A 27685-nucleotide genomic window follows, 5' to 3' on the forward strand; every position below is an offset into this window, starting at 1 on the left:
AGTATTCTCTATCCATCGGATCCCGACAAACACAACATATAGAATTACGGATAGATGATCTTGATCATGTTAGGCAGCTCACAAGATCCGACAATGAAGCACAATGAGGAGAAGACAACCATCTAGCTACTGCTATGGACCCATAGTCCGAGGGTGAACTACTCACTCATCACTCCGGAGGCGACCATGGCGGTGTAGAGTCCTCCGGGAGATGAATCCCTCTCCGGCGGGGTGCCGGAGGAGATCTCCGGAATCCCCCGAGATGGGATTGGCGGCGGCGGCGTCTCGAGTAAGGTTTTCCGTATCGTGGCTCTCGGTCTCGGGGGTTTCGCGACGGAGGCTTTAAGTAGGCGGAAGGGCAACGTCGGGGGGCCACACGAGGGCCCCACACCACGGGGCCGCGCGGCCAAGGGCTGGGCCGCGCCGCCCTGTGGTGTCGGCACCTCGTGGCCCCACTTCGTTTCCTCTTCGGTCTTTCGGAAGCTTCGTGCAAAAATAGGACCACGGGCGTTGATTTCGTCCAATTCCGAGAATATTTCCTTTGCTAGGATTTCTGAAACCAAAAACAGCGAAAACAGACAAGCGGCTCTTCGGCATCTCGTTAATAGGTTAGTGCCGGAAAATGCATAAATACGACATATAATATGTATAAAACATGTAGATATCATCAATAATGTGGCATGGAACATAAGAAATTATCGATACGTCGGAGACGTATCAATCTTCTCTTGAGTGTTTATTTGGGAAATCTACTACTACTGCAAAGGTAGTGGATGAGGCGCCAGGTAAGGAAGAAATACCATACAAAATACCTATGAAAATTATTGAACGTGTAGTGGGTAACCGTTATACAGGGGATGGAACTGTCCACCCTGGAGATCATTTACTGTTCTTACATGAATTATGCGGTTTATTCAAGTGTGCGGGTATTGCTATGGATGAAGTGAGGAAGAAACTATTCTCTGTATCGCTGTGCAGTAAAGCGGCGCATTGGTATAAATTCATTGGATAATGGGGATTCTCTTGAATGGAATGATATTGTGCCCCGGTTTTATTCTAAGTTCTATCCTCCAAGTGAGATTCACAAAGATCGGAATCGCATATATAATTTTTGGCCTCATGAAGGAGAGAGTATTGCCCAAGCGTGGGGAGATTGAAGTCTTTAATGCTCAAATGCCCCATTCATGAGCTTCCTGGTAATATTATTATTGATAATTTCTATGCAAGACTTTCTTTTCAAGACAAGACCTTGCTTGGATACTTCTTGTTCCGGATCATTTACACGCAACAAGGAAGAGTTTAAAAGGGACCTTCTTAATCGGATCCAAGAAAATACTGAAGGATGGGAGAACGACAAGGATAGAGAATCAGGTATAAATTATGATTATAAATGCATTGAAGCTTTTATGGATACTTGATAAATTTCGTAATATGAGTGCTACTTATGGTCTTGATTCTCAAGTTGCTTGCAAATCTTTATAAAGCTTTTGCTTCTCATTATGAATTGCCTAAGAAGAACTTTGATAAGTATCATGAACCGTATAAAGATAAAATTGATTCATCTATAAATAAATGTGTTGTAGTTGAAACCGTTGATCATGTTATTCCTGAAGCTTATATTGAAAAAACTCCTTTCCACTGCTAAAATGAAGGAGTACTCGTTATAAATAGTGCGGTTCATAAAAGTGAAAAGAAACCTATAGAACTCTGAAGAACAAATAAAAGTTGAACCTGCTTGTTGCAATTGTTAAAGATCTTGTGATTCGAAAATGTGGAGGATGGTCATATTATTTTACTGTGAAGATGCCTCTAATATTGTTTCGCATCCTAATAAGTCTAGGAAAGCTAGTGTTCCTATGCTATCTGTTAGAATTGGTGATCATTGTTATTATGGTTTATGTGATATTGGTGCAAGTATTAGTGCTATTCCTTATGAGCTTTACACGGAGATTATGCACGAAATTGGTTCTTGTGAACTTGAAGATATTGATGTGGTTATTCGGCTGGCTAATAGAGAAACTATCTCTCCAATTGGTATTATTCGAGATGTGGAAGTTTTATGTGGTAAGATTAAATATCCTGCTGACTTTTTGGTACTTGGTTACTGCTTGCTAGTAAATATTGTCCTATCATTTTTGGTAGACCTTTTCTAAATACTTGTGGAGCTATTATAGATTGCAAGAAAGAGAAAATTTTGACTAAATTTGCTGGTGAATCTTATGAGTTTAACTTCTCTAAATTTACCAAAACTCCTTATAAAATTGATTCGCCTAATAGTGATTTTAAAGTTGAACAGTGTGCATCTATTGCTCTTGCTCCTAGTAATCCTTTGCAGCAACATTTGGAGAATAGTGAGAGTGAAGTTTTTAGGGAAGAAAGAGATGAGCTTGATGAAATTTTCCTTCGTCAACCTATTCTTAAGCATGATTTACCGGTGGAAGATTTGGGTACAACACCACCACCAAAGGAAGATCCTGTCTTTGATTTAAAACCATTGCCTGATAATCTTAAATATGCTCATATTGATGATAAGAAAATATATCCTGTTATTATTAGTTCTAAGCTTTCAGAGTTTGAAGAAGAAAGGTTATTGGAAATACTGAAGAAACACCGAGGTGCTATTGGCTACACTCTTGATGACTTGAAGGGGATTTCTCCCTCTATTTGCCAACACGCCATTAATATGGAAGATGATGCGAAGCTTGTTGTTGAACCTCAGCGTCGTCTAATTCCTAAGATGAAGGATGTGGTAAGAAATGAGGTATTAAGACTCCTTGAAGCTGGTATTATATATCCTATTGCTGATAGTAGATGGGTTAGTCCTAGTGCATTGTGTTCCTAAGAAAGGAGGAATGACTGTTGTGCCTAATGATAATGATGAGCTCATCCCTCAAAGAGTAGTTGTAGGGTATAGAATGTGCATTGATTATCGAAAAGTTAATAAGGTTACTAAGAAAGATCATTACCCTTTACCATTTATTGATCAAATGTTAGAAAGGTTATCTAAAAATACTCATTTTTGCTTTCTTGATGGTTATTATGGGTTTTCACAAATTGCTGTTAAAACTAAAGATCAAGAGAAAACCACTTTCACTTGTCCCTATGGAACTTATGCTTATATACGTATGCCTTTTGGTTTATGTAATGCTCCTGCTACTTTTCAAAGATGCATGTCTGCTATTTTTCATGGATTTTGTGAGAGTATTGTAGAGGTATTCATGGATGATTTTTCCGTCTATGGAAATTCTTTTGATAATTGCCTACGAAACCTTGATGAAGTTTTGCAGAGATGTGAAGAAACTAACCTTGTTCTTAATTGGGAGAAATGCCACTTTATGGTTAATGAAGGAATTGTATTGGGACATAAAATTTCCGAGAGAGGTATTGAAGTTGATAGAGCTAAAGTTGAAGCAATTGAGAAGATGCCCTATCTTAGGGATGTTAAAGGTATTCGTAGTGTTCTTGGTCATGCTGGGTTTTGTAGGAGATTTATTAAAGATTTTTCTAAGATTTCAAAGCCTCTTACTAATCTTCTTCAAAAAGATGTACCTTTTGTTTTTGATGATGATTGTAAGGAAGCTTTTGAAACTCTAAAGAAAGCCTTAACAAGCTGCCCCTATAGTTGAACCTCCTGATTGGAATTTACCATTTGAAATTATGTGTGATGCTAGTGATTTTGCTGTAGGCGCTGTTCTTGGACAGCGAGTAGATAAAAAACTGAATGTTATTCATTATGCTAGTAAAACTCTTGATGCTGCTCAAAGAAATTATGCTACAACTGAAAAGAATTATTAGCTGTAGTCTTTGCTTGTGATAAGTTTAGATCTTATATCGTTGATTCAAAAGTTACAATTCATACTGATCATGCTGCAATTAGATACCTTATGACAAAGAAAGATGCTAAACCGAGACTTATTAGATGGGTACTTCTTTTGCAAGAATTTGATTTACATATTGTAGATAGGAAAGGTGCTGATAATCATGTTGCTGATAATTTGCCTAGATTGGAAAATATTGCTTATGATCCTGTTCCTGTTAATGATAGTTTTCCAAATGAAAAATTGGCTGTAATAAAGGTGAGCTCGCGAGACAGTCCTTGGTATGCTGATTATGCTAACTTTATTGTTTCCAAGTACTTGCCTTCAACCTTTTCAGCTCAGCAAAGGAGGAAATTCTTTTATGACTTGAGGCATTATTTTTGGGATGACCCACACTTATATAAAGAAGGAGTGGATGGTATTCGCGAAGGTGTGTTCCCGAATATGAACAACAAGAGATATTGAGTAAATGTCATGGTAGTGCTTATGGAGGACATCACGCGGGAGATAGAACAGCGCAAAAGGTTCTACAATCAGGTTTTTATTGGCCAACTCTCTTCAAAGATGCAAGGAAGTTTATTTTATCTTGTGATGAATGTCAAAGGGTTGGTAATATCTCCAGACGCAATGAAATGCCTATGAATTATACTCTTGTTATTGAACCGTTTGATTGTTGGGGATTTGACTTCATGGGACCTTTTACCTCTTCAGAAGGTAACACTCATATACTTGTTGCCGTTGATTATGTTACTAAATGGGTGGAAGCCATACCTACAAAAAGTGCTGATGGTGAGACCTCTTTAAGAATGCTTTTAGACATTATTTTTCCTAGATTTGGAGTTCCTAGATATATTATGACAAATGGAGGTTCTCATTTTATTCATGGTGGTTTTAGAAAAACTCTTGCTAAATATGGTATTAATCATAGAATTGCTTCCGCTTATCATCCTCAAACTAGTGGGCAAGTAGAACTATCAAATAGAGAAATTAAATCTATCTTGCAAAAGACTGTTAATAAAACTAGAAAGAATTGGGCTAGTAAATTGAAGGAAGCACTATGGGCTTATAGAACTGCTTATAAAAACCCCATGGGAATGTCACCTTATAAAATGGTTTATGGAAAAGCTTGTCATTTACCTTTAGAACTAGAGCACAAAGCTTATTGGGTCTGTTAGAGAACTAAATAAAGATCCTAAACTAGCCGGTAATAAGAGGTTGCTGCAATTAAGTTCTCTAGATGAATGGAGAAGTGAAGCTTATGAAAATGCTAAAATCTTTAAAGAGAAAGTTAAGAAATGGCACGATAGAAGGATTATCAAAGAGAGTTTAATATTGGGGATAAAGTCCTATTGTATCGGTCTCGTCTCGGATTCTTTGCGGGGAAATTACTCTCGAAATGGGAAGGACCATATGTTGTTGAGGAGGTGTATCGTTCAGGAGCAATTAAAATTAGTTCTCTCCAAGGCAATGCCACGCAAGTGGTGAATGGACAAAGACTCAAGCATTATATCTCGGGTGATTCTTATAATGTAGATGTTGATGTTATTCGAGTGGAAACACCGGAGGCTTTCATCAAAGGTCAAATTGACGATCCGCGGAACTCGACTTTGAATAGGTAACTGATACGGAGTAATAAAAAGTTCGCGATTTACTTTCCGAACAATATTTTTGCTGTTTTTGGAAAATATGAAAAATTACGAGATCGAAACGGAGTGGAGGAGACGCACGAGGGCGTGCCCCCATAGGCCGGCGCGGGCCCCAGCCTGGCCGCGCCGCCCTATGAGCTGGCCGCCTCGTCGCCTCTTTCCGACTCTGGTTCGACCTGGTACTTTCCGTTTGTTGTGAAATTTTTTGCTATATAATCCCCCGGACCCCTGGAGGTCCGTATATCGTTTTCTCGACGTGTTTTGTTTCGAGTTGTTTCTGCCAGGATTTGCTTCGGATCTAGAGGTATCATGTCTTCGTCGGAAACTCCGAAGGACAGCTCCTGCAAGGACGTTGACAACTTGTACATGAACGAGCTGAGGATGCATCCCAAGGAGTTGCTGCTCGTTGATAGGGAGCTGCAGATCAAAGATGTCCTGGGTCCTAAAGGAGAAGGAAGCTTGGAAGACAGGATGGGGAAGTTAGAACAAGAGGTCTTCAACTACAAGAAGATGGCCGAGCGCGAAGTGGATATCTTCCACAAGATTGTGTCTGAACTCATTGCTGAACACGAGAAAGAAACTGCAAAGCTATGGGGCGACATCCTCTCACTTCACGACACCACCAACAAACTCCAAGCTCAACTCTATGACGTTCAGAATCAGAACTATGAGTATGAAAACAGGTTTAAACACATAAGCCATGCTGCTAGTTTCAGGATTCCCGAGACCAAGATGTCGTTTGTCGATGGAGAGCCTCTTCCTTGGAAGTCTGATGACGGGAATTCATCACCGCCACCGCCAAAGGAGTAATTCATCATCGGTATTGGCATCCCCTTGGTTTGTTCCAAGCTTGGGGGAGTGCCGCGGTATCACATCATCACTACCTTTTTACTTTTTACTATCAAGTAATGTCATATCATGAGTAGGGAAGTTATCATATAAGATGGGTTGCAGTGTGGAAGTATTTCTCCTTTAGTTGGTTGTCTATGTATCCCTTGGTGCGAGTTATCGATATGAAATATTAATGAGAAGTCTTATCATTTACATATTGCACACCTTATTTTAGTTTGCAATCTCTATTATATGATTGATCTTGATTTTAGTATTGGTACCACTTTGGGAGCATTGAGTAAATCTATTTGGTTTTGGCAAACTTAGCATTGGTCAATAGCAACAACACCTTGAGGTTTAAGTAGAAAAGAGAAATACATATAGTTGTTTCATTGTCTTCCTTTCTTGTTAGCTCATAGCTTATTATTCTGAAGTTAAAATTGTTTGTGCTTACAAGAAAGATACATGATTATGTCTATCACATGTATATTTGCTTGTTTCCCTCAACTCTTATGCTTGCTAATTAACCTTGCTAGCCAAAGACACTGTCTTGAGAGGAATGCTTCTCGTGCATCCAAACCTGAACCAAACCTATGCCATTTGTGTCCACCATATCTACCTACTGCATGGTATTTCCTGCCATTCCAAGTAAATACTTCATGTGCTACCTTTAAACAATTCAAAATTTATCACTTCTTATTTGTGTCATTGTTTTATAGCTCATGAGGAAGTATGTGGTGTTTTATCTTTCAGTCTTGTTAGGCAGCTTCCACTAATGGACTAGTGGCTTCATCCACTTATCCTTTAATTTTGCAAAAAGAGCCGGCAACGGGGTTCCCAGCCCCAATTAATCAACCTTCATTAATAATTCTCTTCACATGTTTTGCTCTGATTCATCAGCAAGCAACTTAATTTTGCAATTGACACTCCTCCATGGTATGAGATTGTTGGAAGGCACCTGAGGATTCGGTTAGCCATGGCTTGTGTAAGCAAAGGTTGGGGGGAGTATCATCCTTAAATAAACTAAAGTACATGTGTAAACAAAAGAGAAGAGGGATGATCTACCTTGCTTGGTAGAGATAACGTCCTTCATGGGAGCCGCTCTTTGGAGGTGCTGTTTGGCAAGGGGGTTAGAGTACCCGCTACCATTCGTTGACAACAACAAACACCTCTCAAAATATTACTTTTATTCTCTTTATATGATTTCAAAACTGAAAAAGCTCTAGCACATGATTTAATCCCTGCTTCCTCTGCGAAGGGCCTGTCTTTTACTTTATGTTGAGTCAGTAAACCTATTTCCCTCCATCTCAAGCAAGCATTTAAGTTGTTGTGATCAAACTATTATATTGTGATTTGTTTCATCATGTCTTTTACTCTTCCTTGTTTAGTACAAGTTTTATCTGAATGAATAAAGCTTTGAAAGTTATCAATGATCATTATGATTGAGTATGCAAGATGAGCCACATAAGCTTTAATATGAGAGCGCTGCTCAATAGATAAGTATAATCTGTTAACTGTTCTCTGACCAAGAACAAAGTTTGCCATCACCAACTATGATTTCTTATGCACCTTTATTTCTGATTACCTTATACTTGTTTCAAGTTGAGTTATATGAGGAAGTTGTTTACTAGAATGTCTTGTGTGAATGAATATGATGCTTCTTGTCCGTATTTGATTTATCAACTCTTCACTCCATAAACATGTGGTCCTGTTTACCGAGTTCAGTTTCGCTTGGGGACAAGCGAAGTCTAAGCTTGGGGGAGTTGATACGTCCAATTTGCATCACTATTTTATATCATAATTCTGTTGTTATTCATTGATATATTTCATATTTGGAGATGATACTTATGTTATTTCATCTATTTTGCATGTTTCATGATTATTGGAGGATCGCGCACCGGAGCCGGGATTCTGCTGGAAAAAGCACCGTCGGAATGCAATATTTCGGAAGATCAACGAGTTGACGGAAATTATATGAAAAATCCTATTTTTCCAGATGACGAAGGGAGCCAGAAGGGGGAGAAGAGGGGACCCGAGGTGGGCCCACCCCATAGGCCGGCGCGGCCCAAGGCCTGGCCGCGCCGCCCTGTGAGGAGGGGGCCCACAGCCCCTCTCGCCTCCTTTTCTTCGCGTACGCCTTCGTCCCGAAAACCTAAGCTCGAGGGGTACGTCGCGAAGAGCCATAGCCGCCTCTGCGGGGCGGAGAACACAAGAAAGAAAAGAGCTCTCCGGCAGGCTGAGATCTGCCGGGGAAATTCCCTCCCGGAGGGGGAAATCGACGCCATCGTCACCGTCATCGAGCTGGACATCATCTCCATCACCACCATCATCATCATCTTCATCATCATCACCGCCGTCTCCACCGCTGCACCTCGTCACCGCTGTAACAATTTGGGTTTGATCTTGATTGTTTGATAGGGGAAACTCTCCCGGTGTTGATTTCTACTTGTTATTGATGCTATTGAGTGAAACCGTTGAACCAAGGTTTATGTTCAGATTGTTATTGATCATCATATCACCTCTGATCATGTTCCATATGATGTCTCGTGAGTAGTTCGTTTAGTTCTTGAGGACATGGGTGAAGTCTAAATGTTAGTAGTGAAGTATGGTTGAGTAATATTCAATGTTATGATATTTAAGTTGTGGTGTTATTCTTCTAGTGGTGTCGTGTGAACGTCGACTACACGACACTTCACATTTATGGGCCTAGGGGAATGCATCTTGTACTCGTTTGCCAATTGCGGGGTTGCCGGAGTGACGAAACCTGAGCCCCCGTTGGTATATCGATGCGGGAGGGATAGCGAGGATCTCGAGTTTAAGGCTGTGGTTAGATTTATCTTAATTACTTTCTTGTAGTTGCGGATGCTTGCAAGGGGTATAATCACAAGTATGTATTAGTCCTAGGAAGGGCGGTACATTAGCATAGGTTCACCCACACAACACTTATCAAAACAATGAAGATTAATTAGCCGTATGTAGCGAAAGCACTAGACTAAAATCCCGTGTGTCCTCGAGAACATTTGGTCATTATAAGTAAACAAACCGGCTTGTCCTTTGTGCTAAAAAGGATTGGGCCACTCGCTGCAATTATTACTCTCGCACTTTACTTACTCGTACTTTATTCATCTGTTACATCAAAACCCCACGAATACTTGTTTGTGAGCATTTACAGTGAATCCTTCATCGAAACTGCTTGTCAACACCTTCTGCTCCTCGTTGGGATCGACATTCTTACTTATCGAAGATACTACGATACACCCCCTATACTTGTGGGTCATCAATGATCTTTCTTAGTAACCTTATTCACTTTTCGATAATCAATGCACATTCTATACCCTACAACTACTCTTTGAGGGATGAGCTCATCATTATCATTAGGCACAACAGTCATTCCTCCTTTCTTAGGAACACAATGCACAGGGCTAACCCATCTACTATCAGCAATAGTATATATAATACTAGCTTCAAGAAGTTTTAATACCTCATTCCTTACCACATCCTTCATCTTAGGAATTAGACGACGCTGATGTTCAACAACGGGCTTTGCATCATCTTCCATGTTGATAGCATGTTGGCAAATAGAGGGAGAAATCCCCTTCAAGTCATCAAGAGTGTAGCCAATAGCTCCTCGGTGTTTCTTCAATATTTCCAATAACCTTTCTTCCTCAAAATCTGAAAGCTTAGAACTAATAATAACAGGATATATTTTCTTATCATCAATATGAGCATACTTAAGATTATCGAGCAACGGTTTTAAATCAAAAACGAGGATCTTCCTTTGGTGGTGGTGTTGTACCTAAATCTTCAACCGGCAAGTCATGCTTAAGAATAGGTTGACGAAGGAAAATTTCATCAAGCTCATTTCTTTCTTCCCTAAAGACTTCACTCTCACTATCCTCCAAATGTTGCTGCAAAGGATTATTAGGAGCAAGAGCAATAGACGCACACTTTTCAACTCTAAAATCATTATTAGGCAAATCAGCTTTATAAGGAGTTTTGGCAAATTTAGAGAAATTAAACTCATAAGATTCACCAGACAAATTTAGTCACAATTTTTTCCTTCTTGCAATCTATAACAGCTCCACAAGTATTTAGAAAAGGTCTACCAAAAATAATAGGACAAGACTTACTAGCGAGCAGAACCAAGTACCAAAAAGTCGACGGGATATTTAATCTTACCACATAGAACTTCCACATCTCGAACAATACCAATAGGAGAGATAGTTTTTCTATTAGCTAGCTGAATAACCACATCAATATCTTCAAGTTCACAAGAACCAATTTCATGCATGATCTTCGTATAAAGCTCATAAGGAATGGCACTAATACTTGCACCAATGTCGCATAAACCATAATAACAATGATCACCAATTCTAATAGAGAGCATAGGAACACTGGCTTTCCTAGACTTATTAGGATGCGAAACAATATTAGAAGCATCTTCGCAGAAAATAATATGACCATCTTCTACATTTTCAGTCACAAGATCTTTAACTATTGCAATAGCAGGTTCAACCTTTATTTGTTCTTCAGGTTCTATAGGTTTCTTTGCACTTTTATTAACCGCACTAGTTATAACAGAGTACTCCTTCATTTTACGAGGGAAAGGAGTTTTTTCAATATAAGCTTCAGGAAGAATATGATCAACAGTTTCAATTATAGCACATTTATTTATAGATGGATCAGTTTTATCTTTGTATGGTTCATGATACTTATCAAAATTCTTCCTAGGCAATTCAAAGTGAGAGGCAAAAGTTTTATAAAAATTTGCAACGACTTGAGAATCAAAACCATAAGTAGCACTCATATTACGAAATTTATCAGTATCCATAAAAAATTCAATGCATTTATAATCATAATTTATACCTGACTCTCTATCTTAGTCGTTCTCCCATCCTTCAGTATTCTCCTGGATCCGATCAAGAAGGTCCCTTTTAAACTCTTCTTTGTTGCGTGTAAATGATCCAGAACAAGAAGTATCCAGCAAAGTCTTATCTTGAAAAGACAGTCTTGCATAGAAACTATCAATAATAATATTACCAGGAAGCTCATGAATGGGGCATTTGAGCATTAAAGACTTCAATCTCCCCCATGCTTGGGCAATACTCTCTCCATCATGAGGCCAGAAATTATATATGCGGTTCCGATCTTTGTGAATTTCACTTGGAGGATAGAATTTAGAATAAAATAAAGGCACAATGTCCTCCCAATCAAGAGAATCCCTATTCTTCAGCAATTTATACCAATGCGTTGGTTTACCAGACAGCGATATAGAGAATAGTTTCTTCCTAACTTCATCCATAGCAATACCTGCACATTTGAATAACCCGCATAATTCATGTAAAAACAGTAAATGATCTCCAGGATGAACAGTGCCATCCCCTTCATAGCGGTTATCCACAACACGTTCAATAATTTTCATAGGTATTTTGTATGGAACCTCTTTCTCACCTGGCGCCTCATCCACTACCTTTGCAGTAGTATTAGATTTTCCAAAGAGGAATTCAAGAGAAGACCTCTCCATAATGAATTATAGCGACGAGCAGAAATAAAAACAGCACGTACGAGTAAAGGTTTCCCTTACCAATTCCAATTACCAATAGCGCTTCACTCCCGGCAACGGCGCCAGAAAATAGTCTTGATGACCCACAAGTATAGGGGGTGTATCGTAGTACTTTCGATAAATAAGAGTGTCGAACCCAACGAGGAGCAAAGGTGTTGACAAGCAGTTTCGATGAAGGATTCACTGTAAATGCTCACAGACAAGTATTCAGGGGGTTTTGATATAGCAGATGAATAAAGTACAAGTAAGTAAAATGCGAGAGTAATAATTGCAGCGAGTGGCCCAATCCTTTTTAGCATAAAGGACAAGCCGGTTTGTTTACTTATAATGACCAAACGTTCTTGAGGACACACGGGAATTTAGTCTAGTGCTTTCGCTTCATATAGCTGATTAATCTTCATTGTTTTGATAAGTGTTGTGTGGGTGAACCTATGCTAATGCACCGCCCTTCCTAGGACTAATACATACTTGTGATTATACCCCTTGCAAGCATCCGCAAATACAAGAAAGTAATTAAGATAAATCTAACCACAACCTTAAACTATGAGATCATGCTATCCCTCCTGCATCGATATACCAACGGGGGTTCGAGGTTTCTGTCACTCCGGCAACCCCGCAATTAGCAAACGAATACAATATGTATTCCCTAGGCCCATAAAGGTGAAGTATCATGTAGTCGACGTTCACATGACACCACTAGAAGAATAACACCACAACTTAAATATCATAACATTGAATATTACCCAACATAATTCACTACTAACATTTAGACTTCACCCATGTCCTCAAGAACTAAACAAACTACTCACGAGACATCATATGGAATATGATCAGAGGTGATATGATGATGAATAACAATCTGAACATAAACCTTGGTTCAATGGTTTCACTCAATAGCATCAATAACAAGTAGTAATCAATACTAGGAGAGTTTCCCCTATCAAACAATCAAGATTCAACCCTAGATGTTACAGCGGTGACGAGGTGCAGCGGTGGAGATGGCGGTGATGATGATGGAGATGATGGTGATGATGATCCCAATGATGTCCAGCTCGATGACGGTGACGATGGCGTCGATTTCCCCCTCCGGGAGGGAATTTCCCCGGCGAATTTCAGCCTGCCGGAGAGCTCTTTTCTCTCTGGTGTTTTCCGCCCCGCAGAGGCGGCTGTGACTCTTCGCGACTATTCCCCAGAGCTTAGGTTTTCGGACGAAGAAGTACGCTAAGGAGAGGAGGCCAGAGGGGGCTGTGGGCCCCCTCCCCACAAGGCGGCGCGCCCAGGCCTGGGCTCGCGCCGGCCTATGGGGGGGCCCATGGCGGCCCTCCTCGGCTCCTCCTTTTGGCTATCTCCGTCTTCTGGAAAAATAAGATTTTCCGTGTAATTTCTGTCAATTGTTGATCTTCCGAAATATTGCATTTCTGACGGTGCTTTTTCCAGCAAAATCCTAACTCCGGTGCGCGATTCTCCGATCATCATGATACATGCAAAATAGATGAAATAACATAAGTATCATCTCTAAATATGAAATATATCAATGAATAACAGTAAATTATGATATAAAATAGTGATGCAAAATGGACGTATCATCGGCCTCATTCTCCTGTTGGGTCAATGCGTCCTTAACATAATCAACCAAATTCAACTTCACACACAAGAGCCTCTCCGGCCTGACTGCAAGACGATCACGCCCTCCTCCGTAGCATCACATGTCCATTTGGCAGCATATTTCCACGCCAATGCTCCCTCACACCGATGTCCAACGGTTTCGTAGATGGTGGCAAAGATTTATTTCTTCTAAAACTCCGCATCAGAGCACGCGCCTAAAAGCCAAGGAGTCTTCTCTCCTCGAAATAGGCTTTCGCCCCGCTATATTAATATAGCACACCACCGATACAACATAGGATCCATTGCTGGGGCAAACAACACAAAGCAAGCCCAAAAGAAAACACAAAAGAAAGAAAAGAGAAACTAATGCCGAAAGGGTCGGATCAACGAAAACGGAGATGCATCACAACCGCTGTGCCCGCCAGATAATTGTCACCACGCTCCTAGCACTCTGAAGCTCCGCGTACCAAGCAACACCTTCAAGAAGGGGTGTGACGACGATGCCACTGCTGCCCGGAGTAGTCCTAGGGTTTCCCCCGGTACGCGCAAGGATAGGGAACCAGGGCTTCATCCAACGCCCTTCAAGAAGGAAGAATGGCACCTGCGGGCGTCACCGCGTCGGTGCCGGCAAAGCCGATAGTGATTTCCACCGACCCTCGCAACCTCGCCTTGGACACTCCATCGTGCTCCACCACACTCGCCACCCACCACCATGCGCCACCACGGCCTTGCAAGCACCACCACCGTCTCACCGTGACCAACGAAGCGGGGTCATCACGAACAGGACAAGCCAACCGGAAGGAATCTTCTTTGCGCCGACAACATGATCAAGCAGGCCCAAAAGATTCTAGTGGAAAACTTGGAGTCTACTCGCAAGAGGAAACTCTCTCAATGGAGAACTTGGAGCGGTACACGGAGTATTTCAAAGGGCCGCTATCTTCTTCCCAAGTTGGAGCTCTTGCGTCACTTTTCTTACTCCATCTCCCATTTGATGAAGAGCTGATGATACATGCATGAAGTGTGGGTTTTGAGGATGTGTTTTAAAGCATGCCATATTGCATAGTGTACACGATAGTGGCAATCACTTTGGTTATGGGCTTGTGGCAGATTAGGCGATGAATAGCCTATACGGAGCTTCCATATAGGGATAACTTTTGTGATTAGGAGCGGATATGCGATAGTACTATCCTCGATTCAAATTATTTATCACCGATTTAGACAAGTAATTTAGATTGGAGGGAATAACTTCTTAAAAATGGTTACAAATGACTAGTTATTCCTAAGGAATATAGTAGGAAAGCTTCTATAATATATTCTTTTCAATAGTAAGAACCAAAATCCGTGTTAGCGGCGACTTAAACCTAGATAGCTGGGTTGTATACCCATTTTCTTGACCAAGTGATCTAGTGTCACAAAGACGAGTTCGAAAGTGCTGAACACAGATGAGTTTTCGTATGCCCACATCAGTATGGGAATCGGTGATTACCAGTTTGATCACTTGCAACCACTAGACATAACGAGTGGGTCAAAAAACCGCGTCAAAGGCGACGAGACATATCATTTAAAATTTCATTGTCTTTGATGGACTTTTGTTTCTAGAATTGTTATTTCTCACACATAATTCGGAAAATCATGATTTTTGATTAGTAATCTCAGGAAAGATGTAACTTTAAGTCGATATTAGCAAACCATCGTGAATGATTTGTCACACATTTTAGCTCGAAGAGCATGATATGAGTCCAGACTTTGGCCTGATACTCTTTTTAATGATTTGATTTGATCAATAATTTTTTGAATCTTTATACTCTCTGATCTCTTTTAATTAATTTAGATTTAGTATAAAATTATACTAAATTCGAGTCAATTAAAAAGGAGGGAAGAGAGTAGAAAAAGACACCCGGCGGCGATTGCATTTGTAAAAAGGAAGCGGCGCAGTGAATGCTAGGAGTACTCTCTTCCAAGCCCAACACAACACAAGGCACATCGAGTGACAGACACTGAGATTCCCCGAATCGACCCAGCTCCAATCCCCCCAAAACCCCAAGCTTTGCAAACCCTAGCAATGGCGATGCCAACAATTTCCATCCACTGAGCCACTCTGCTCCACTCCACTCCAATCGAATCGAATCGAATCGGAAAGGAAAAGAGGGAAGGATGGGTTCTTCTCGGCCGGTCTCCAAGCAGGAGAGAGGGCGGCGGGCGATGAAGGCCATGAAGCCCCTCGGCTTCTCCAGCAAGCTGTGCTCCAACGTCCTCAGGCGCCTCCTCGAGCTCTACGACCATAGGTGGGCGCTCATCGAGGAGGATAACTACCGCGTCTTCGCCGAGGCCATCCTCGACGCTCAGGTCCCGACCCCCCTTCCTTCTTTCCTCGCCATCAATCCTCCAGTCCCCAATCCACTCTCCTCACAAAATGCCTTTTTCTTGGGCCGCTGTTCAGGCCAATGGCAACGGGGATCCGCAGCCGGAGCTGGAGCAGGAGGAGACCGACGATTTCCCGGCAGAAGGAGGCCCATCGACCTCCCTCGCCGCCGCCGCCACCCGCGAGGAGCCCCTTGGCCCTCCCTCGCCTCCACCCTCCTGTCCCACAGCCGAACATCAAGCCACTACCACGGAACTGGCCATCTCTCCTCGAGCCGATTCGCCTCCGCTGGCTAGAGGCACTACGAGGGTGCTCGGCAAAAGGCGGCAGAGGCAGACAATCGACGCCTATCTCCAGCCGGAGGATGACGTATTCCTGAGGGAGCCCAAGCCTGAGCCTGTCGATATGGACTGTTGTGATGTCCAGCCTGGCCTGGTCTGCCGTTCGCCGCGAGGTGTGGCATCCTCATCCGGGCTTCGAGAACCGCCTCCGCCGCAGTCCGGTCGAAATCCTAAACAGATCCCAGGTTGTCACTTACCATTTGATCCTTTTGTCCTCGTAGGTTAAGCAGATACATTTGCCTTTCTTTTACTTTCAAATCATGCCGACATTGTGCTTCTTTGCTTGGTAACCGTCAGTCGTTAAAGCATAAGAAGTAATTCCATTATCTGCTTGCTTGGTTACAATGTTACAACATAGATATGCCAATGGTACTCTTGCTATAATTACATCCTTTGCTTGGTAACTTAATGCATTGAATAAGGGTTGCTGAACTTCAGAGGCCGCACCTGCTGAAACTTTGCTTGGTTGAACACTTGTTAAGTAGCGTGTTAAATATGCCTTTGGTCGATCACATCTTTGCTGTTATGTTCTTTCAGCAACGGTCTTATGCTGATTCGACTTCTTTGATTTTCTATAGGTGCTAGAAACAGGGCATTTCAGCGTTGCAGAAATAGGGAAATAACTACTTCTTCGGTAGACCCAACATGCAGCTCATTGAACAATGGAACAGGATCCGCAGTTGGAAATGTTCAGGAAGTGCCTGGTTTGGACATTGTTGTAGCATCATCTGCTACGGGTGAGATTAAGATGTCGCTGAAATGCAGTGTCGATCCATCAAAGTTCCGCATGCCTGCTTTAGAAGAAGTTTTCAAGATGGTTGATGACAAATGTCTTGGCTCATCCAATGTTCTTCCTCCTGATTTTTCCGTTGGCAGCCTCATGACTGAGATATGCCAGTGTGTTTTACAACTGGGCACTGAACATGCTGTAGAGCATACTGCACAACCAGATATTGTTGGCAATGGCTGCAGGTCAGAGGATGATAGGAAGATGAAACAGAAAGCTGCAGAGGAATTGTTGGTTTCTAATGGCTCAGAGAATTGTCCAGTGAATTCGACTCCTGTCCAGCAGCAGCATCTGGCACTATCCACATTGAGGATTAACCATGATCTAACGGATATATCCAAGGCAGAAGAAAACATAAGGATATCAATTGTAAATGAATTTGGCGGGGAGAAATTTCCGCCTTCGTTCTATTATATACCACAGAATGTTGTATTCCAGAATGCTCTTGTTGACATGTCACTTGCTAAGATTGGTGGGGAAGACTGCTGCGCTGATTGCTTTGGAAACTGCTTGTCTGCACCTGAACCATGTGCTTGTGCAAGAGAAACTGGGGGTGAATATGCATATACATTAGAAGGTTTGGTTAGGCCAGCACTTATTGATGAGTGTGTCTCTGTGAACCTCTTTCCAGCAGAAAATCAGAAGGTGTTTTGTGAAACTTGCCCGCTTGAGAGGTCTAGAAATAAAGCTTCACCAGAGCCTTGCCGGGGCCACCTTGTTAGGAAGTTTATCAAGGAGTGCTGGAGCAAATGTGGCTGCAACATGGAATGCGGTAACCGCGTGGTTCAGCGTGGCATAACATGCAATTTACAGGTAATATTTACTGTTTTTCTGAACATAGATTGCTGGGGTGTCATGAACAAGAGACCTGATTATATTGATATTTCTTGCTTTGCTTTATTTAATGATATGGCAAGGTGTTATATAGCCTGTGTTACAACCTAACTTGGTAGATAAGTAAGATAACTAACTTGGAAACTAATCATATCCAAGGATTTTGAGTCGTGCAACTAGTCAACAAGTCATTTTCGAAAAAACTAGTCAACAAGTGACAACTCCAAGGACGACTCAATACTCATTTTACGTGTCGAGTGACTCATTCGACTAGTCATGACTAACCTCCACTAGTCCAGTTTTTGAGTTGAGCGACTAAAAATTGATCTCACCTGTCATAATTGGTCTGGTAAACCTAGATCAAGCTGCCAAGTATCCTCCCGTGAAACCCAAAATGAATACTGACTCCCGCCGACCCAGTCCTCCTCCACCAACTGCTGCTACTGCTGCGAGGCTCCTCCCCTGGTTGTTGCAGCTGCTGGTCTGCTCCTCCCTCGGCCTGCTGCTTCTGGTCTGCTCCTCCTCCGGTGGCTGCTGCTCTTGCTGTATTGCTCCTCCACTGTCTGCTTCTGCTCCCAGGATCCTCCCATTATCTGCTGCTGTTGCTCTGCTATGCCAGCTGCTAGTTCATGGAGAAGAGGAAGGCCTTGGCCATTATATGGAATTGCCAAGGTTTTCCACCACTCCCCTATTCCCAGCCTTCTATTGTATTACACATTTACTATTTTATGTACTCCCTCCGGTTCATATTAATTGACTCTAATTAGATGTATCTAGACACATTTTAGTTCTAGATACATCCATATTGAAGTCAATTAATATGAATCGGAGGGATTACTAGTATTAGATTATTAGTAATTATACAGTCTAGTACTTTATGGTACCTATTGCTGGACTCATGTTGACTAGTCCACATGAGTCGTGACTAGTCATGACAGGTCTATGAGTCGCTACCCTAGATCGACTCGTGGACTCGTAATCAATGATTACGTGTCGACGTGTCGCAACTTGTCGCTGGGGTACCGACAAGCAGACAAGTCGTGACAAGTCTCAACAAGTGCTAGAATTGTTGATGTGTTGTCGACAAGGAACTACTAAAAAAAATACTAAGTAACTAGCCTATCAATTTTTGTAGGATATCGACCCACTCATTATCCCATTGAAATTCTTCTAGGATAAGCACATTAGCCCTCTTTCCTTTGGATCCTTCCTCACGCAGCTTCTGAAACCTATTCTCCATTTGCCGGTTGCATGAGACATAGGATAGCTTGTTCTATCTCTTGTACTCTAAGCGGTTTCTCCCTTTAGTGTGGATCTGCAAAGAGCCAGGGGAGAGGCGTCTGGTGGAGGGAGACGCTACCAGTTTCTGGGTTGTAGGTGGGTCGTAGGGTTTCACGAAGACATTTTATATCCCAGGCATATGACTTGTCGCTCGACCAGTTGACCTAGACAAGTCGAGGTTTGTCGCCGGCAAGTCAACTTGTCGATCGACAAGTTCAACTTGTCGTGTTGCTCCAGTTTGTCGACATCAGAGTTGCACACACGTAAACTTGTGGTGCAAAAACCTAGACTTGTCGAGCGACACTTAATCATTGCTCGTAATCCTTGATCGTATCTTTAATTAAAAGAACAGTCTAAATAAGGATAATGGGGATCTGAACTGCTACTGCAAGACGCAGCCCCTTGTGGACTTGGTACTGCTGTGGGGATAATCAGCCCACAAGACATGGGGTGTGCAGCGTGCTGATTCTACTAACAATTTCACAGGTTTGAAATCATTTAATCCATGACGCCAGATGGTTTTCAACTATTGTTACTTTTATTATCTAGGTCTTCTTCACTGGAGAAGGGACAGGTTGGGGGCTCCGTACGCTTGATGAATTGCCTAAAGGAGCTTTTGTTTGCGAATATGCTGGTGAGATACTGACATGTACAGAAATGCATGAAAGGGCCGTTGAAAACATGCAAAATGATAGGTATGTACATCCGATACTTTTGGATGCTGGTTGGTGTTCTGAACTGAAGGATGAAGAGGCTTTATGCCTAGATGGCTCATTTTATGGAAATGTTGGTAGATTCATCAACCACAGGTATGCTCTAGCTCTTTCTGGCCGTTTCTTTGATGTTTTTTTAATAGACAGCAAGGCCTATAAGTTATCTTCCCAATCTATCTTTTGCTGCTTGTAACAACCATCCACCATCATGTAGATGTTGTGATGCAAATCTAGCAGTGATTCCTATTGAAGTGGAGACTCCTGATCATCACTATTATCATGTAAGTGCTACTCTTGACCACTTTACCCATGTTGGACTTTGAAAATACCATATGATAGTGACGTCATGCTGATGATTTTACTGCTCTTGTCTATAAAAAACAGCTGGCATTCTTCACAAGCAAGAAGGTGGAGGCTTTCGAGGAACTGACATGGGTATGCTTTGCATATATATAATTTCTTAATGTTAATGCATTATCATATGTTTGTTGGTGTGTATTTTCTATGACTGCCAAACTCTATAGCTGCAAAAAGTGAACGAATCACATGGCATTGCATTTGCTGTTATCTATTTTGGGGCTTCACTAATGTATGTATGTATGTATGTATATGCAGTGTGCCTACTGTTGGCTTTATTTATTTATGAGTTGTATCCCTAGAATTTGTTTATGTGCAAGTCCTTGACAGTATTACATTTTTGAAAAGTACAAAAGTGCATATGTGCTGTAAGATAAAAGAAAAGCCAACATATCACATATTAGATCCGCAGCAAAAGACATGGCAAGTGAGTTGGTGTTGGTTTTTCAGGACTATGGCATTGATTTCGAGACCAAGAAACAGCCTGTGAAACCATTCGAGTGCCTTTGTGGTAGCCGGTACTGCCGGGGCAGGAGGCATCATTTGAGTACGTGTTTGTTGTCATTGCTTGGCCTCGAAAAACATTGGCATTAGCTTGATTGGCTCTTTATTTTGTTTTTTCAGGGAAGAGAGGCATAGTAGCTGCTGCTGCCATTGGGGAGGAAGGTTGATGCATTGCAATGCAATGGTTGCTTGGTTAGGGAGGGTTAATTAGGGCAATGTAGTTAAGGAATTTGCAGCAGCGGAAGAAACAATGTGTGTTGAGTTGTTGTGCATTTTGGACAAAGCATGGATCTGGGTGGTAAGCCCGGATGAGCAGACGATGGCCTTCTCCTCTGTGTGAGTATTATGACCTATGTAGTAGTAGTTGTAGTATTAGAGATGTATGTACTAGTTAGGTAGTAGTTTTGAACATGGTGTTTAATCTAATGGAATGGAACCGGAAGCATGCCTTTCAGTTGTGCATTTAAATATGCTTTCTGCATGCCATTTTGGTATTAAGAAAGAGGTAAAATGCTCAAGTTGGCCAAGAGGTATACTCTGGTAATGGTCAAGGTCTCAAACAGGTTGTTCATGGTATTTCCATCAACAAAGAAAAGGGTCTCTTCTATGCAGAGACGAGAATCTTTTGCAAGTTGGAAAAGCTAGATTGATGTATTCCATTTGGAGGCCTCCCTTATCAAATTGTACAGTATATTATGATTATTGAGAGTTAAGTTAATCTGAGATTATCATGTTTGAGTTAACTTAAGATGATAAATGTTATGCTGGATGATTTGGTAGATAATAACAAAAGAAAATACTCTTAGGACTGGAGTGAGGCGCCTAGCTGGACAGCAGACAACGAACAAGCCGAGGCTGCTACTTGTCGTGAGTTGTGAGAGCAAAGGGGAAAAACCGAAGAAGGGAGCGGAGAAGAAAGAGATAAACGCATGGTTGGTCACAGCAGCCTAATACCAACAACCACTAGGAACACCATGCTAATTTCGATTTGGATTGGGATGCGGATGTGAATGGAGCAGCAGGAAGAGAGCCCAAGGTGGAGAAGAGGACGACGACGATGGGGTACTAAGTGCGGTTCAACGACTGCAGCCTAACCCAGGTCCTAGAGTTCCAGCCAAGGTAACGATTCCCTCTCCCCGCTCCTTCCCTTTTCAACCCCCCTTCCTAATTCTTCTTCTTCACTTCTTCTTCTAGTAGTACTAGCAATATACTGTTGTCTTTAGGAAAACTCAATATTTTTTGATTGTACTAGGTACTCCTTATGCATCTAAATTTTGTAAAACTTAAGACAAGTTTTCTAGGATGGAGAGAGTAGTATACTATAGTACTACTAGTCACCTCCAAAGCAAATTGTATTTTTCTTTAGAATATCAGAAACTTTGAAGCATATTTTTATTTGGTTTTCACATGATATTTTCTCCTACGAGGAAGTTTCAGGAGAGGATAAAAAAGGTCTACAATGTCCTACTTTTAGGAATTGCATTTAGAAAACTAAAACAGCCTAGAGTCAGGAACTGAGGTGGCATGGCTATTCCCAGGACTAGCTCGTTGTCATGCTAGCTAATTATTGATTCATTGCAGACAACAGCCAATATACGAGTTACTATGTTTAGGCAAACGTCTAGATACCAGTATATATTATTCCACCTAATGGAACAGAGGCTCCTATGCTAGCTCTTCATTTGGGACAGCATGCACTGCTCTACCACTACAGGAATGGATGCATACGCCGACGGCCAGCTGCCCTCGGCGTAGCCACGCCTGGCCCTCGGCATAGGCTACGCCGACAGCAGCCCTCGGCGTATGGCGTCGGCGTTTAAGTCCCTTGGCATAGACAATATTGCCGTCGGCGTAGCCCGGCCGTCGGCATACAAATTATAAAAATTTGAATTTTCATTTTTCCAAAAAAAATTCAAAAAAAAATTCGAAAAAAAATAATTTTTTTATATGCCGAGGGCTTTGCCGTCGGCATAGAGTTTTAAAATTTTAATTTTTTTTACACCATTTTTTTTCTTGTTTTTACTTGTTTATCTTTCACCTATACACTTTTAACTCTAAGTACACTTAATCCTAGGTCAAATTACAATCATGGTTAAACTTCCCAGCCGGTCACCCATCCTCACACTACTCCAACCTCAGCACGCTTAACTTCTTGGTTTCATTCGGATGAGCTTCCCTTAAAGAATTGACACCTTACTGATAATAATAGTCTATCAACCCTATTAACCCTTGCACCGTGATGTCACAACTCTTTATTTTTGAATTCCAAAAAATTACTTAAGTAAACAACAATGAATATATAAGTAACAATGAATAATAATATTGAATTCAAATAACAATAAAATAATTTTATTTTTTGGTTTTTTCTATTTAATATGGAATAATTAATATCTTTAAATCGAAAAACTGAAATTCCACAAATAATATGTCTAAATCGATCAGAAAAATGAGAGGAATCTAAATATAACATCCATATATCATCATTTGAACCTAAAAATTAGAGTAATCCAAATATGACGTCCAGCTTGCCATCTGGCCAAAACGGCCCCCTCGGGAGATGCGCAATGGCCGTACCGGACGCGCTGGTGCACCGTTCGCCAACATGCTAAACGGAAAAAAATTAGCACATAAAGTGATGTGTTATAGACCTAAAAACATTTTTCGCGGAATTTATTGAGCGACGGAAAGTGTACCCCTAGTTCAAATCCGGTCAGTTTCCAGCGGATTCGACGGGACACCGCAGGAAGCCGCAGGGATTTCCAGATAGCTAGCACGCACATATGGCATGTGATATGTGGTGCGGAGGCGGTGTCCTAGCACTATGCGGAGGTCTCGCGCAATACTAAAATACGCCTCGTGTAGCTGCTTCACAAAAAAAAACTCGTTTTGGCACCCCGAAAATGAAAAAACCATCGCCCATGGGTCGGATTGGAAATCCGCTCCCGGGGCCATGCCTTCCTTCCCAGGGACCACGCATGTGCCAAATATGGCCTCGTTCCGACAAACTATGCGGTGTCACAGGCCGTTTCCTAATCATTTGCCCTAAAAGCCATAGAACTCCGGACGTGATAGCTCTGTTTGTGAAGGGTTTTCCAAAATAATTGCCGTATCCTAATTCCAATTTTTGGAGTGGTTACTAGGACACATAAAATGACGCCATGCGGCTCCAAGGGATTTTCTAACTTAGTTTAAATTGCCATCCGGCCAAAATGGGCCCCCACGGAGATGCGGTATGGTCGTACCGGGCGCGCTGGTGCACCCGTTCACCATCGCGCTAAACGGAAAAAATTTAGCACATAAATTGATGTGTTGTAGACCTAAAAATGTTTTTCCCGGAATTTATTGAGTGACGGAAAGTGTACCCCTAGTTCAAATCCGGTCACTTTCCAGCGGATTCGGCGGGACACAGCAGGAAGCCGCAGGGATTTTCAGATAGCTAGCACGCACATATGGCATGTGATATGTGGTGCGGAGGCGGTGTCCTACTAGTACAAGGAGGTCTCGCACAATACAAAAATACGCCCCATGTAGCTGGTTCACAAAAAAAACCCGTTTTGGCACCCCGAAAATGAAAAAACCATCAGCCATGGGTCGGATTGGAAATCCGCTTCCGTGGCATTGCTTCCCATCCCAGGGACCACGCACGTGCCAAATATGGCCTCATTCCGATAAACTATGCGGTGTCACGGACCGTTTCCTACTCATTTGCCCTAAAAGCCATAGAACTCCGGACGTGATAGCTCTGTTTGTGAAGGGTTTTCCAAAATAATTGTTGTATCCTAATTCCGTCTTTTGGAGTGGTTATTAGGACACATAAAATGACGCCATGCGGCTCCAAGGGATTTTCTAACTTAGTTTAAATTGCCATCCGGCCAAAACGGGCCCCCACGGAGATGCGGTATGGCCGTACCGGGCGCGCTGGTGCACCCATTCACCATCGTGCTAAAAGGAAAAAATTTAGCACATAAAGTGATGAGTTGTAGACCTAAAACCATTTTTCCCAGAATTTATTGAGCGACGGAAAGTGTACCCCTAGTTTAAATCCGGTCACTTTCTAGCGGATTCAGCGGGACACAGCAGGAAGCCGCAGGGATTTCCAGATAGCTAGCACGCACATATGACATGTGATATGTGGTGCGGAGGCGGTGTTCTACTACTACGCAGAGGTCTCGCGCAATACAAAAATACGCCTCATGTAGCTGGTTCACAAAAAAACCCGTTTTGGCACCCCGAAAATGAAAAAACCATCGACCATGGGTCGGATTGGAAATCCGCTTCCGGGGCATTGCTTCCCATCTCAGGGACCACGCACGTGTCAAATATGGCCTCGTTCCGACAAACTATGCGGTGTCACGGACCGTTTCCTTCTCATTTCCCCTAAAAGTCATAGAACTCCGAACTTGATAGCCCTGTTTGTGAAGGGTGTTCCAAAATAACTGCCGTATCCCAATTCCGTCTTTTGGAGTGGTTACTAGGACACATAAAATGACGCCACGCGGCTCCGCGGGATTTTCTGACTTTGTTTAAATCGCCATCTGGCCAAAACGGGAACCCGATGACATATAAGAAAGTGTTTGAATTATTACTATATTAACATGATATACATGATTTAAATGTGCATGATTTTGACATAAACGGATAGAGTATGTTTTTCTGAACATTTTGATACCTTATACGCATTTTTCTGACATCATATGAATTAGTTATGATTTTTACAAAATTAGACAAATTTGACAAATAGCCTATGCCGAGGGTGGCCGTCGGCGTAGCCCTGTCTACGCCTAGGGCCAAATATATGCCGAGGGCTGCCCTCGGCGTAGACTTCGCTACGCCGACGGCAACGATACGCCGAGGGTGAGACTCGCTGGCTGGCCGTGCCGGGCCATACGCCGACGGCCCCGACATTTGGCCGTCGGCGTATGCCACGGCCCTCGGCGTACGTCGCCATTCCTGTAGTGTACCGTTTTCCCATTCACGAGAAAATAACTTCATGAATCACCTAGTTGACTAACGTGTTGTGAACTGTCTACAAATCACAAGCTATATACCTATCTCTCCCGTCTGTATGCAATATGCTTGCTTCAAAATACTGCTTCTGATAACAGAAGTTATTTAATTCTTTTTTTTTGTTTCAGTTTACATTCACAAATACCATCCTTCCAGAATATCTTAGCTAAGATAAATATAACCAGCATTCATTCAACATAGCTGTATACAAGTCATGACTCATGAATTGCATAACAAGGTGTAGATACATATAATGTATTTGCATAACACAATTTACAAGCATATACTTATGGACGAAGAGACATGTATTTATTCAATATTGTGTGTGTGAGAGAATATATGGCATTTTATAGTTTAACTAAGCCGTGGGGTAGGAAGGCTCCATAGCAAGGCCACACATGCCCTTCTTGTCAGCAATATCCTTTTCCATTCTTAGAAATCCATTCTCTCCCCATGTTGTGCCCCAAGAATTCTTGAGCAACCAATACTTTGTACCATCACTGGTCGTTCCGTAACCGATGGCTGCAATACCATGGTCCAAATCAGTACCACATGAACCGGTCATCACACCACCGAAATAGAATTGGAAAGTCATGTCGCCTCCGTCCACAACAACTGACACAGGTTGGCTTGCGACTGCCTTCATGAGGGCACCCTCATCATTGCTAGGCACATCCTCGTAGCTCTTAATTGTTGCGGCACTACTAGACCCACTCTTGCACTTGCCGTCTGCTGCGGAATATGGATAGCTAGATTCCTTAGTGAGGCCTCCATTCTTGATAATGAACTTGAATGCGTCATCCATGAGACCACCCTCACATCCTTGGTCCTCACCGTGGACATCACAATCCACTAACTCTTGCTCTGAGAGCGAGATAAGATTGCCAGTGCTTAGCTTGACAATGCCTTCTGTTGCAGCAACAGCAGAAAAAGCCCAACAACAACCTGCAAATGAATTTGTTACGATATATGTAATCATACACGCGGTTATATAATGCAGAAGTTTCATATGTATGTAATTCTCTTGTAGCCTGAATGTACTTACCACATTGGCCTTGGTCTTTGACAGGAGTGACCGCACCCTTTGTCCTCCAGTGCACCGTTGCTGGGAGCGTATCAAGGCTCACATTCTCATACCTGAATTCCGTAGGAACCTTCACCTTGTTTGGAATAAACCCCTTGTTAGTCTTGGTTTCCCTGAACTCATCATTGGTGATGTCCGCAAACTGGTTGATGCCGAGCCAGAACTTGTGGCTCCTGGTGTTGAATGACTCGATGAATCGAGCATTAGTCTTGAATATCTCAAACCTCTGCGCCTTCTCCAGCAGCGTCCTTGTAGACGCGGTCATACTTGGCCATCCAATCCTCGTGCCTCGCCACCATGGACAATTCATCGTTCAGCTCGCGAGCTGCAAGGACGGAACTAAAGAAGCAGAGGCAGCCGAGGACGGCAAGGAGGGTAGCCCTGGGGATGGCCATGGTTGATCCTGCAATCTTCTTAATTGCTTGCCGCCCGTAGCAGTGAGTATGTTTTGGTTTGGTTTGTGCAATGAAACTAGGAGATATATATAGTTCTCGGAGGTGCTTGTATTTATTAAAGCGGGAGATAGGTACACATCAGTACGGTACGGTGCGTGCACGAAGTTGTACTGTGTGAAAAGGAGCTAGCTCCTGCGTAGCCGTGAAGGAGTATTGTTGCCGAATGATCGTAGAACAGAAATAACTATTGTGCACCAGACGTACGGTTGTTGTGTAGCTGTGAGAATAACCCATGTTTATGCAGGAGTTCACATCTTCTCCTTCAGAAGTATGATTGGGCTACAACGGAGCTTCCAAAGGTAACACAGCCACCTATTTGAAGTTAATTTGCACAAAAAGTTGACCCCTACTGTATAATCGACACGTATAGAACGTGTTTGGTTGATTGGCCCGAAAATCAGACGATTGGTTGGCAAGGTCGCATGGAAAAATTGCAACACACAATGTTTAAAGCGCCCAAAAGTTAGCCCGTGAGGAACGCTCAATTCAGCCGTTTT

At 42.3% G+C, this 27685-nt stretch overlaps 1 protein-coding gene and 1 pseudogene across 1 annotated transcript; one reads left to right on the forward strand and one right to left on the reverse strand.

Annotated features, from left to right (window-relative positions):
- The first annotated feature begins 15436 nt into the window (after positions 1 to 15436).
- Positions 15437 to 21110, forward strand: LOC124703610 (probable inactive histone-lysine N-methyltransferase SUVR2). Its single transcript, XM_047235835.1, has 8 exons — positions 15437 to 15809; positions 15904 to 16351; positions 16745 to 17766; positions 19618 to 19877; positions 19996 to 20062; positions 20166 to 20216; positions 20589 to 20685; positions 20763 to 21110. The coding sequence occupies exons 1-8, from the start codon at positions 15618 to 15620 to the stop codon at positions 20807 to 20809; spliced, it is 2184 nt and encodes a 727-aa protein (XP_047091791.1). The 5' UTR covers positions 15437 to 15617; the 3' UTR covers positions 20810 to 21110.
- A 4897-nt stretch (positions 21111 to 26007) lies between these two features.
- LOC124699734 lies at positions 26008 to 27128 on the reverse strand (annotated as a pseudogene).
- Between the last annotated feature and the right edge of the window lie 557 nt (positions 27129 to 27685).

This window comes from Lolium rigidum, chromosome 3 (assembly GCF_022539505.1).
Source record: "Lolium rigidum isolate FL_2022 chromosome 3, APGP_CSIRO_Lrig_0.1, whole genome shotgun sequence".
Lineage (NCBI taxonomy): Eukaryota > Viridiplantae > Streptophyta > Magnoliopsida > Poales > Poaceae > Lolium > Lolium rigidum.